The sequence below is a fragment of the Calonectris borealis genome, chromosome 3 (assembly GCF_964195595.1).
Source record: "Calonectris borealis chromosome 3, bCalBor7.hap1.2, whole genome shotgun sequence".
Taxonomy (NCBI): Eukaryota; Metazoa; Chordata; class Aves; order Procellariiformes; family Procellariidae; genus Calonectris; species Calonectris borealis.
In genome coordinates this window covers 104320445-104334110 of record NC_134314.1, presented here as the reverse complement: position 1 = coordinate 104334110, position 13666 = coordinate 104320445, and the positions used below count along the sequence as shown (strand labels likewise).

At 38.6% G+C, this 13666-nt stretch overlaps 1 protein-coding gene across 1 annotated transcript in view; it reads left to right on the top strand.

Moving 5' to 3' along the window:
- Positions 1 to 13666, top strand: part of PTPN14 (protein tyrosine phosphatase non-receptor type 14) — a 72505-nt gene that overhangs the window by 33718 nt on the left and 25121 nt on the right. The window contains exons 3-9 of the mRNA XM_075147078.1: positions 24 to 121; positions 2366 to 2433; positions 5284 to 5354; positions 7089 to 7176; positions 9658 to 9746; positions 11389 to 11476; positions 12211 to 12293. Coding sequence (XP_075003179.1) covers positions 24 to 121; positions 2366 to 2433; positions 5284 to 5354; positions 7089 to 7176; positions 9658 to 9746; positions 11389 to 11476; positions 12211 to 12293 — 585 coding nt within the window. The remainder of the gene's footprint in view (positions 1 to 23; positions 122 to 2365; positions 2434 to 5283; positions 5355 to 7088; positions 7177 to 9657; positions 9747 to 11388; positions 11477 to 12210; positions 12294 to 13666) is intronic.

The following is a 13666-nucleotide window of genomic DNA, read 5'->3' as shown; positions in this document are numbered from 1 at the left end:
TTGTGCTCTTTTTTTGTTTGTAGATATCAGTATTACCTACAAGTGAAAAAGGATGTTCTTGATGGCCGATTAGTTTCTTCATTGGAGCAGGGAATTCGACTGGCTGGTTTGGCAGTGCAAGGTAAGATGACATGACCTGATAGCCCTTTTCCAACGTTGGCTTTTTTGGTTTGTTCTATATGTTGACTGGGCACTAACTAAGGCCTTGTGTGACTCCTACTCACAACAGCTGGGTTTTCTATTGATTTAAAAGTGCATAGGTGGACTGCCGTTGATGAAACACACCCTCAGGGAGGGAATGATGGACCACATCACAGTGTTCAACTTTCCTATTTCTAAAATCCATGTTAGTGAATCTGAACAAAACTCCAGTTCTTCCAACCCCAACCACAGAGTACTTTGCTGTAATGAATTTGCTTCACGTTCTCTGGTTTGAAATGCAATTACATCAAAGAGCATAGCAGCAGCTTTAATTTTGCCTTTAATTAAAAACTCATTTTGCTGTATAGTGCTATCTAAAGTATGAAAAAACACATGACCATAGTTGTTATGTGAGTTATAAATTAATAATAAACTACTTCTTACAATGTGCTTTTTATTCTGAGCCTCCTAAGGACATCAATAAAAGTGGGATCACATAATGTATATGGGCAGAGGAGGAAGCCCTGTATTTGGAGAAAGTATATTTCAGTCCATCCACAACTGCCTATGAGAACCTAAGGTAGAGTTTCAGCAATCATGCTCTGGGCATGTCCTCTAATGAGAGGAAAGGGGGAAGTATATATATAAATAGCAAACATGAAGATCTGATTCTTGAAAATTAAAGATTCAATGGAGAGTAATGCTAATATGATCTTCCTTAGGGCAGCAGAAATTCCATTTTGGTATCTTATTTCTTGGTTAAAAATGGAAGAAAAAATGTTTCCTGTCAAATTGTGAAATGTTTTATTAATAAAGGAAAATATATGTGTAAGATTCCATACTGACCTTGCAATTTAAGTAAATGAAGTTTTTCCAGTGTGTGAGTTAGGGCTCAATAGATACTGAACATGTTTCACTGGTCCTGTGTTTTTGGAGCTTTTTGCTAACTTTGAGAGTGAGTCAGTCTTTGTAATCAGTTTGAAGTAATCACTTTTATTCTGAATTTTCTACATAATCTATTATATTTCGAAGACCATTGCATCAGAATGCTGCACCTAATCTTGTTCGCTTTATTCCTGACCTTGTATTACTCCCTTTGTCCTTTGCATGTGATGCAAGAAGATATTTGAAATACTTATTTCTTTTAAACATACAGACTCTGTTTCATATCCATTTTGATTTCTTTCTGTTTATGTTAAAACATAACTCTGAGGTAAAAACAAAATGAAACTGCATTTTTGGCATCCTGCAATACGTGAAATTGTCTAGAAGCTTTGAAAGAATGTTTAGCTAATATGATTTATGGTGGGAATTTCCAACTTCTATAATATGAGGATCTTGTAGATGGCGTTTGATCCCGTTCAATTAATATAAAATAAAAACCTCCTGGCAAGATATTCTTTTGATATAAGCTGTTGTGTATTTAACAGATAGATAAATATAGGCTTTGTTTTGTTTTTTTAACATAGTTTACCCTTTAGGAAGCATTTTCAAAACTCCACGGTTTCAAGGACATTTAGACAAGAATCCTCAGCCCAATATATGAGTGCATGTGAGCATGGAGACAAGTACCTCTTAAAGAGATGTAGAACAGCAAGTAGAAAGGTGTGGGCCAGTCAGTTAAAGGGACACAGTGCCTGTACTGTTATATTGGCTGCAGGAGGATAAGATCTTTCCCCCCTCCTCTCAAACCATGTTGGTTGTTGACAATTTTTAATAGAATTGGCTGGTGGATTTTAACCTCCTAGGCTGTAAAACTAAGCTTCTTTTCTACAATTGTGTAGAACTGTAGCAGAGGTAGGTTAATTTTCTTTCTTTTTTTTTTTTTTTTCCCTGTTCAGGTTTGGAAATGATGGAGAAGCAAAAGTGTGCACCGTTTTTAAAGAGGCTGAGCAATCCCAGCCTTGTTAGGTGGTGGTATGAGTTCATGGAAGCTACAGAAAAAAAACCTCTTTCACTCCTGATGGTTAAGCATTGCAAATGGTCATAATATTAGGGATCAAAAGAGAGAAATTACTTGTTGGCTGTTACTTGATCTCTAGTAATAACACTATTATTTTCAGACTTCCATGTTAAAAGCTAAAGTACAAGCAGAAATCTTTGTGCTGGGTTGTGGCTTCAGAGAGAACTCGCCCACTTGAAATTAAGCATCTGTGCAAAGGTTGAGTGTGGTCTTAACATGTGTGGAAAGTGCTAAAATGAGTAATTGTGTTGTTTTTTCCAGCGGGTTTTGGAGACTATAATCAGTTTGCATCTCATGACTTCCTCCGAGAATATGTCTTGTTCCCTATGGTGAGTTCCTTATCCCTCTCTTTTGCGGTCTTTTATGAATAATTTCTCCATGCCTCAGAGATGGCTTTGTTGATAACAGTGTAAAAGCACCAGCGCTGAACTATTAATAGTGGAAATAAACTTTGCTCCCCAAAATCTGCAATATACTTGATCGTATCTGAATGAATATATGCTATGGAAATTTAGCCCTTTTTCAGTTCCTGTTAAGCCTCCACTAGGAATAGGGCTCAACAAAAGAAATGTACTTCTTTGAATCAAAAAAGAATTTGCAGCTATTTAAAAAGGTGTATATTAGCAATACTGCAGTATTAGTAACATGGCATAACAAGGGGATATGAGGGCTGCTGATGTAGTAAATGTTGTGTAACAGGACAAACCATGCAGCTTTTCCTCAAGAGAATGTGAATTTACATCAACTGACTATTAGACTGAAGTGAAACATGAATCAGGTCTTCTCAAAATGTTCTTCAGGGACCGTGCTGTATATTTGTTTTAAATTTACATTGGAAATGAGCAAATAATTTGAAGGCTGAGGGAAGTGTTTTAGGTCACTAATGATGTTAGAAACTCTGGTGACAAATGCCAAGCACTTGCAATCCATGACATTGAGCCTCTCTGGGAGGGTGGATTAGAGGAAGAAAAAAAGCCTGCTGAGGTTAAGGCTGGCTTTATCTTAGATGAACAAGTCCATCAGCACAAGTCTGGAGCTTCATAAAATGTAAAAGGTCTTGGAATTCTTTCTAACAGGAAAAAAAAATTTGGAAGTGGGGTGGGGTTCCCATGCCCTGAGTGCAGCTGCCTAGAAGTTAAGGCATCTGGTTTCCCTCTGCAATTAGTGGAGCGGTAGAGGGAGAATGATTCATCTCACTGTAATTTGCAGGCTTGAGAAAGGCACTTCCAGAAGCATTTCATCCCATTTTCCAGCACTCTTTGTACAGGAACTGCAGCGGATAGTCCATTCTCAAGTCCAAAAAGGTGACAGCTGCACAGTGTCTTGATGTGAAAGTGCAATTTTGAGCTGGTAGACAGAGTTCAATACCACCTGAAAAAGAGAGTCAGCAGGAAGAAGGGGAATTAGTGAATGTAGAGAGATCTGAATATGCCTTGTATAGCTAGAATGTGGCTTCAGTATTGACCTTTCACTAAGAAACTTCTGTTAGCCTGACTAGTGGAGCAGGATTTCTTTGGTAGGCCGCCTTTATCTATTGATAAGTAATTGATGATCTTGTGTATAGTTGATGGCTTATGAAGTCATGTACGATAGCCTAAGTGGGAAAGAAGATGGCTGCAAATATAGACAGAGAAATGCGTCGTCAAGCTATCACTTTGTAAGTTACTGAACTTCTGCAAAGTTCTTTCAATATACTGATATTATTTTTCTATTCAGAAAAAGATTAGAGGAAGGTTTTAGGCCTCTAGATGAGCTTTCAGGTGGTTAATTTCTATGTGGTTCAGCAGTTTACTCTTTGGGCCCATCTCCTAGAACCTCCATTTTTGAGTCAGCTGCCTACATGGTGGTGTGGTCAGCTCTCTTCTGTTTTGCATGTGCTCGCTTTGTGCTATCTTGCCTTTCATCCATGCTACTATTGCTAAATTTAACAAAATCAGCAAAGTGTCTGTTTCCTACAGTCTTCAGAAGCCTACTCTTAAATCAACTGTTTTTCTAGACATTTTTTTAACTACTTATCTTTGCTCTTCTGTAATAGTAATAGTAAATATTTCACTGCAAGTTCAGTGGCAGTTGCTAAGTGCTGCAGATACAAGCTAGTCCTGAAGCAAGTGGGAGGATTTGAGTGAATCTCAGGCATGGAAAGAGCCTCCAACGAGAATGCTGCTATAAATTCATTAGTGAAGTGAGCTGGTGGATGAGGGAGGGGCAGCTACGTTTGTACTGTTTGATCTTGTGAGGCTACAATGTGTGTCAAATGGCATTTCTTCAGCAGGGAAAAGAACAAAGTTATGTACACAGTACACCCCACAGGTGTGTAGCTGTGCATAGGCATGTACCATGCCATTTTTCATTAGCACGCTACCACTTTCACATTTTTTTGTGGCAGAAGCAAATATCAGAGGGAGGGCTCCATTGAGCAAGAAACAGGCAGTGTATTTAAGTACATTACATGCAGCCTTAAGGCTTTTTTAAATAAAAATAAGAACTTTGAGGTTTTGCAAGAAATTTTTTCAGCTTCCTTTTTTTTTTTTGCCTTGAATTTGTGAGCAGACTTCCTTTATTAACTTGCTTCCAATTATTTCAGAATTGTTTCTACCACACATTATTTAAATTTGTAGAAGATAAAAATTTCTGCTCAGAAATGTGTTGCAAGCATAAAGTACATTTTATTACATATTTGAAAGTAGCAAAACTTTCAATCCCTTTTAACATGGCGAAGGAAGTACCTGTAGGTTGCAGGACAGAAAATAACTTCGTTTTCCATGGTCTATGCATTCTTTTGGGCTGTTTTAGAAGGTATATATTAATTTGTAGACTTCCAAGTGTTTTTAGAGACTTGTTTGGTCCTTATCCAGGAAAAGATCCCTTATCCGTGCTCTATACGCTGTTCTCTATTTTGGAATAATAAGCACCTTACCCCTATTTTTAACAGTATCTTTTGACTTTCCCCCAAAAGAAGATCCAAAAAAAACCAGACCCTTGTGTTCTCCTTGCACATTTTTAGCATCCCATGCTCTGAATTTTCAATGCAGTTGGTGATATATTCTCTCTCTGTAACTACCTAGAAGAGCGTGAACAGAAACAAATCCTGAAACATCTGCCGTCCTAATTCCTGTCTTGCATTTTGTTTTCTCTCTCTCTGGATGACTAGTTTTCGATGCCACTTCATGTTTTTACAGGATTGGACCCAGGATGAAGCTGTCTTGGAGGAGCTGACTCAAAAGGTTGCTCAGGAGCACCGAACTCACAGGTGAGCTTGACGTGTTAAGATTCAGATATTTTTTTTTTTTATTCTCATCATCCTCCTAGGACTTCCCTTCCTCCCCATGGTTTTCTGGCAGGGTAAACTAGCCTATCTTCATGTTACTATTATGCTATGTCTCACTGGATTTTTAATTAGTCTATTACAAAAGGTCATCTGCCTCTGTGAACACAAAATGGCCGAGGAACTTAATCCCAAATAAACGAGCATTTGCACCATAAGGTTTAACGAGCATGTGTAACTACTTGCGCTATGTAGTAGACTCCTTTCTCTTCTTGGTTTCATTTAAATCCTGATGATGAAAGACCCTGTGACTTGATCGGAGGTGGTCCAAGGGTCTGTTCGAGGGTTTTCTCTCATTCAAGAGAGAGGGGGATACACACACTCTCAATGTAATGGAAGTGAAAATAACAGGGGTTGGGTTTTAAGTCTAGTTGTGGAAAAGATACAATACGCTGTTACTAGTTACTGAGCTAGGAGTGTATGTATTAGTGCTTCAGTACAAATACCTTCTTTGTAAGCAGGCTTCTTTCGTGTCATCTAGGTCTTTTGGTGGGGGAAGTATTCAAACCCGCAGAGTGCTGTTCTTAGACAAATGGCAGTGCCTATACGTCATTGGAAATAATCTTTTGTGTTATATTATGAATTTGCATTTAAAGCTTTATTACATGAAATGCAATAGGAATATTAGGTGAAGGTTGCAGCACTCCCCATTATATGACAGAAAATGGTTGTAAAGGGGCAAATACAAACCTCTTTCTCAGTCTGAGTTTCAATGCAAGCTTGGGCCTTTGATGCAACCAAAGGGTTAGCTTCCAAGCTGGCCATGAACAGGCCTGGTTCTGTTCTTCTCTCTCTGCCATGGGCTGCTTGTGTGATCTTCGTTAACTCACAGACTTGAAAGGAAAGATTTCCCTCCCCTGCTGTGCTCTTTAGTGCTATTTCTGCAACACAAAGAACAAATACTTACCCTTACTTCAGCAGGTAGATCACATTCCACCTCCTTTCTCTCCCTTTTTCTCCTAAGTATTTGTCTGGTTCCTATATCTCTGTAAGCTGTGGTAAGGAGGAGCAAAGAGGAGAAACATTAATAGTGGCCTTCTTTTGGCGCAACCTGCAATCTATTCTGACCTGCTTTTGAGAACTGAAATCTGTCTGAATTCCTGAGCTGTGACAGCAGCATGTGTAGACACGTGTGTAAAAGTTTTCAGGTGATTTGTTCTCTATTATGAAAGAGAATCTGCTCAACATTTGATTTAGCGCCTGTGTTTTTGAACAGCCAACATGAAAATGTAGGTCTTCCCTTTTAAGTCATTTTAAGCAACTTCAGTGGATTTGTATATTATTTATGCAAATTAGGACCCCTATGGCTCAAATTGGCCATCCAGAACTAGACACAACTTGATGCAATGGCCTAATGTTTTAATAAAGCCTGGAAAATATTTGATGTGTGCAGAAGAAACTGAGTAATATGATCAGTTCAGTTTGTTCCTCCTGTAATTTGAACTGCGCTTTGTACCTTACCTTAGCCACATTTAGTAAAATTCCTCCCCTTGCTGATTATGGTCCTAATGCTGAAAGTTAGTTTTGTGTTGTGCGTTTCTAGGCAGCATATCCAAAGTGTCTTCTGAAGTGGTTTGTGAATATTCCATTTTTTCACTAGTATTTTTTGTGTGCATATAATATTGAACCCTTTGCTGCCTTTTGTTACTCTAATTGCAGTGGCATTACAGCAGCAGAAGCTGAGCTAATGTACATCAATGAAGTGGAACGCCTTGATGGGTTTGGACAGGAAATTTTCCCTGTGAAGGTATGTTAGTGTATATTATAAAAGAACCTCTGAATCAAATGATGCAGGAGTCTGCAGCGACCTTTGGAACGCATGCAAGTCGCGTTTGTCCAAAAGAGACAGGACTTGTTTCACTGTTCTGGAGCGTGAAATGACTGCTGGTAGTTTGAGTGGACATTGTAGAGGGTATCTTAGGCCTGCAGTGTTACTTCTCTCCCACGAAAATCCTTTTCACAGAAGAGGTTGCTGTACGCTAGGGCCTGCTCACTTGGGAAGCAGAGATGCTCCTTGCTTTTCTTTGAGCGCTGTCTGAGGGAGAGTGGCTGGGGCAAATGAACCTCAGCTCTGGTCATCTTTAACAGAATAGGAAGATAAGACCTTTCATGTCTTTCTAAGTTGCTATTTACCAAGCATTAACTTTACCTGTCCTTAGTTTCTTACATGTATGCACAGGTCCTCCACACATTTAAAATTGAGGGGAGGTTTCAAGGTTTATTTTGCATTTGTAGTTGCTTTCCCTTTGCTGGAAGCCCCCTTCTGCCATGGATGGTCTTCCTGGCCTTATGGAGCACATGATAAAGTTGTGCTGAGAAACTGAAAACTGCTGTTACCAATAGTGCCCATTTCTCTTTGCTAACCAACTCAGCCACCGTAAGTAGTGGACTGCTAGCAGTTTTTCTGCTAGTTAAAGTTGAATTGGAATTTAAAAACAAAACAACAAACAAAACCCCACACCAAACAAAAAAGCTTTCTGCTGAAGTCAAAATTGATCCTTTGGCCAATCTCAAAATTGGCCTGAAGAGGAGGAGCTGAATGGTTAAGAAAAAACCCCTAGCCAACAACAGAAAAACTTATGGAATGTTTATTGCCAATGAATGAAAATCATTGAAAAAATCAAGGAAATCAATGTTTTCCTCAAATTAATTTGGATTAATACTCCATGCTGCTGCAAGGGATTTCTGTGTTGGAATTGTCATTAGATATTATTGCAAGTCAGTAAGATAAGTATGAACGGTGGACTGGGTGCTCTGCAAAATTGCAGGAAGATGTTACCCGTGTATCAAAGAGCAGTGTGCTGGCCTTGTAGACAAATAGAATTGCATTCAAAGGGAAAAATGAAAGATTTCTCTTTTGTTCCTGTTGTAGAAAATGCTATTAGAAATATGTTTCTCTTTCTTTCGATATAGGCACACACACCTGTATATGTGTACAAATACATACATTTTCCCCAACATTTTCCCAATCTCTTTGCCTTCTAAAGCTGCCTCTGGGACAAGGCAGAGGAATGTGTAGGCTGTAATCAGACTGAACTGAAGACTGTCAGCCATAGGACATCTGCTGACTTGTAGTATATGTGGAAGAACATTGGTGTATGCGGCACTGAGAATCAATGCATAGGCTGGGGCTTGAAAATTGGCATCCATTATTTGTATGCAAAAGGCCTAACACTTCGTAGTTAGTAGTTAGAAACAGGTGCAGATACTCCATTGCTGCCTTCTGGGGGTCAAGTACAGCAAGGCCAGGAGAGCAGCTCTAATCTGATCTATTAAAATGCAGGGATGCCTGATGGTTTCTAGAATTTGCTCATGCGTAGTGCATTAACTTCTCTCATATCCTTTCTTCTAGCAGTTCTTTTTAACCACACTCTTTGTGTTAGCATGATTTTTATTTACCACTTTAAAGTGTGAATCAATTACTGTATATGCAGCTGAGGGGGAGTTGTTTTTGTTGATAAATGTAGAAAAAACTCTTTGTCAACAGCATTAAACTTTCGTAGCAAAAAAGAAAAAGCATTTTTAAGAAAACAACTGATTGCAAAATGGAACAGGAGCACATGTTTTTCAGACAGGAGCCTGCAAGGAGACATGGGTAGGCACGAAAACAATAGAACTTCTGAAAAACAATGCAAGAACAGTGGACATTATGTGATGCATGCAGATGAATATTTAACCCAATAATTGAAAAACAATGGAGGATGTATCTTTATAGAGATACAAGTACTTTCTAGAGCGATATGCTGTGAGCTTCTGCATGGAGTACTTAAAGGAGGAACCGTGAAGGGTATAGCTTTTGAGAGGGATTCCATCTCCAGGTGTGGTTTTCTGAAATCTCGACGTGTTTTAACAGGTGACTGGAGAAATGCTGTGAATGTGAAAGAGGACTATAGCTTTTGGTAGTCGTATGGGCTCTAGATAGCTATAATCACAATGATAGGGGATGTGGGGTATTATAGAATGAATGCGTTTGTGGTGTGCGTGTTGTTTGATAGGCTTGTTTAGCCTTTGTCTGTTCTCACCAATCAACAGAATGAATCCAGTTAAGTGTTAACTGCTTTGAAATAATGCAAATCATAGTCCAATCAAGCAGCAAAATATACATTAGTCAAGGGTTAGTCCTGCATTCATCCCGAAGAAGGGCTTCTGTTTGGTAGTTCAGCATGCATTCATATGCATCTATTGGCCAGTTTCTTTATTAAACTAAATATATATCCTTACTCTGCAGGATAATCATGGAAATGACATACACCTCGGTATTTTCTTCATGGGAATCTTCATAAAAAACAGAATTGGAAGGACAACTGTGATTTATAGGTAAAAACTAGGGTCTTCTGTATTTAAAGCAGGTTTCTTTCAGAGCTCCATGTGTGGGTTTTTTTCCTTACATATGTGACTTCAATAGTGCCAATCCTCTATCTAAGGAGTAGTCACCTCGCTGTTTTCAGGATTGGCCTCTTGGCTGCAAGAGATGTGATAAAGAATAATTTCTGATGTCTGTGAATGGGTTTGACGGCAAGAAAGACGTAGTTGTCTGTCATGTATCTTGTTCCACTTACAAGGCTTTGATCCCTTTTCTTTTCTTGCCTTTATGTCTGCTTCTTTGATGCTTCTGAATGCAAATCTGTCAAACCTCACGGTTGGCAGCCTAGGCACTCAACATTTCTGAGAATCTGGTTGCCATATTTAGGTGCCCCACTAAAAAAAAAGCTGAACTTTCTCATTCTGTACTTTTGAAAATCCTGGTTGTGTCACTTGTTTAATTGTTCTGCTGTTTGTTTTGGTTATTAAGAATCACTTAAGCCTTTCCATTAACTTTTCTTCTGTGGTTTTGTTACTACTTATAAAAGTTTGTTCTGTATGAAAATGTTGCTAGAAATCTCCATGATTCCAGGGAGGCTAGGGTTTCACTCATTCCTCTTTGCTACTGTTCTGGTGGGTATTTCCATTACTGTCAGTGTTAACTTGACGTGGATTTTTATTAGTCCCTGTTATTAGAACATGAACATTTGTGCAGCCAAAAAATTGTGGTTTATGAGGAGCACTAATTTTTAATCAGTAGCTAAGGCTTGTATCAGACTTAAGCTGGAATGTTGGGTTTTTTTGCCTTAAGAGGGCTTTCAGTGGTCATCTTCAAAAATGTTAGGGCTCCCTTTTCCACATAGCTGATGTTTTGCATATTTAATTTTGAGAAGAAATTAGATAATCCTTTAACTGTGCCAGGTGACAAAAGCAAGAAGTTTCTTTGTAGAAGTGACAGTTGGTGCTGGGATCCTTACTCTTTGGAAATATGCACTTCAAGCATCCTGCCATGACATGAAGAGGAATGCATGCTGCAAACAGAACAAACAAGTCCTTTCCATCCCCATGGATTGCATGCAATGTACGCAAATGTCTGTCAGCTATTTGTAAGAAGATTATAACTCTGATCTTGGGTAACCTGACAATTACTTAAAAAAAAAAAAGATTGCAAACATAAAACCAGAGTATTAACATGGTATGCATAGTCTACATAACCATGTTGTCAACTTAACGTTCTTTAGGAAGAATTGGCACTGGAGGAAAGTTGGAAACAGCATTTGGAGAGGAATGGCACTATTAAAAAAACCCTTAAAATTTCTATTACATGTGGCTAAAATCAATCAGTGCAAAAATGCCACAGTTCAGTATAATGTTTATCATTAATGTATTTTCAATGTCTCTTCTATTGTGAGTCTTCAAATTGGTGTTTTTAAAGAGAGCTTTTAACTCTCCTGCTTTGGGTTAAGAGCTGAATATCTGTTTCTCCTTTAATCAGAGCATGACTTCCTTATTTTCCTGACCATATTTCTTCACCAAACAGCTACTGAAAAGCTTTCCCATAAAACGAGACTAATGTTGACTAAGGGATTCTTAATGTGTTTGTGAAATGTTTGAATGTATGTGTTGGCAAACTCTACCGCGTTTTTTCACTCTACAGGTGGAATGACATTGGGAATATAGCACATAACAAGTCTTCGATTGTTCTAGAGTTGATCAACAAAGAAGAGAATGTGCTCTTTCACACAGTAAGAAAAAGATCTAACCAGTGTCATCAAGAAAGCTCCTTATATAAAAAATAAACCTTTAAAATTCCACTTTCCCAAAGGGACTCACTCACCTTAAGCCCTCCCTACCCAAAGTTGACATTTTACTTTATGCAGAGTGTGAAATTAACTTCATTTAGCTACCAATATTTATATTCTCTTCCAAGCATCCCAAAGTATACTATGCTGGGAAGTCTGCAAAAACCTGAAGTGTTTGTTGGATGAGACATCCACAGTGCCACACTGTGGCACAGTGCCACATCTTTCATGCCGGCATGAATATAGCCACATAAGCAGTTGTAGAAACTGGGCATAAGCTACCATGCATGCACATACTGGAACTCAGGGGGCTGCAGTGCTGTTCTGTGCTATTTAAAATAACTCCACATCTCCCTGAACCAAGGCCAGTATCGAAACTGGACCAGCAAGCCTGAGCCTTTTTTTTTTTTTTTTGTTGTCCCTCCTCCCCTCCCACTGTGACTTAGCAGAGAAGTGGCAGCATGTAAAGGCATGCCACTGTATTTCAGTAATTCAATGCTTTGAATGCTCTTGAGGGCACTAGACATGTTCTTGGCAGCCAGATTCTGTACATGACGGACCCTACCAAGTGTTACTGCAGTTGGATTTTTAAAACTCATCTTTATTCCTTCTTGGTAAGAATGACAAAATGAATAATTATAAATAATTTTTTTTCCTATTTTTTCTTGTGTTTAAAGGATGACCTTGAAAATGCCAAATATATTTCACGGCTGTTTGCAGCAAGACACAAGTTTTACAAACAGAACAAAATCTGCACAGAGTGAGTACTCTTTCTTCAGAGTTGTTTTCTGATACCCTGCTTTGGAATTGCTCTGAGTTTTGGCGTGTCTGATTTTGTTTGTTTTTTCTAGTCACTTGTGTCAGTTATTCTTTTCCCCTTTCCCTTTTTTTCTTGTTTTGTTTTAACCACCAGCAAGAATAGACAATTGAGAATGAAATTTCACTCTGAGCCTTGTGAGGCTTGATGCTCCCAAACAGCCAAATCTGACAGAGAATCTTAAATTGAAGCCCTTGGTCTCTGCCGTTCATAACCCAGCGTATTAGTACAAACTGGAGTGAAAGATGACATGTTAACATGCCAAAATGTGAATTGCAGTAGCATTTTGAAGATGCACTACCCATCTAGCAGCTAAGGTTGGTGGAAAACACAGGTTGTCATCTTCTAATTTGGGCAGTGTAATTTATCTGCTTCTTACGTGCACCAAACAAGGGAGGACACCTGGGAACATTAATCTGCATAGCCATATTAGCACGACACAGCAGAGGCTGTAAATCTGAACCCAAAGTCTCCTTTAGGCTCTACTTTGAGCACTTATTAAGGAACTGGCATTGAGCTAGCCCTCTCACACAGGTGGATTCATCCTAACTGAAGGAGGAATTCATGAGGCTTTAGTTATAAGTCAAAAGACAGTTTATTACCTGACTATGTTTCATTTATATCAGCATGCAGCAGTTTTAGTTTGAGATAAATTTTGCTTTGAGAAGTTTAAAGTTTTGAGAAAATTTTGCTTTGAGAAGTTTAAAGTTTTGAGAAATTTTCATGATGTGCAGGGTTTGTATAGCAATGAGAACATGAATCCCTTGCAAAACTTATCAACTTAGTTAGCTGGAAAGATAGGAAGAAGTTCGTCTCTATCAACACCTCTAGTTAGAGCTGGACATCCCATCTGTTTAGCTGGGTGATGCCATCTGTTGGAAAATAAAGCCAAAATGATGGAGGGAAGATTGGAAGGTCTAGCTTTCTAATATTACGTATGCACACAATATATTAACAGACAGTGAGTTAGGGTATTGGAGAGACCAATGAGGTGAACTGCATAGAGTGATCTTTTCACCTACAGAAAAGAGATGTTGATTAGATTTCAGATGGTGTTTACAGTTCTTAGGAGGTGAGTGGAAGACCAGAAAAGACACTTCTTAGCAGTATATAGTGCATTTCAGTAGTCCAATACTAAATTTAATTGTAATGGTTTCAGAGGAATTGAGTTCAAAGGAAGCTCCTGATTGTCTCCCCTGTGACAGTCAAGAAAGAAAACAAAATACCATAGTCTGTCATCTTGGAATATTTACCTTTTGAAGCTGTATATTGGGGTCAACAGAGAGGACTGTTCTGTTACCATTCATAATCCAGAC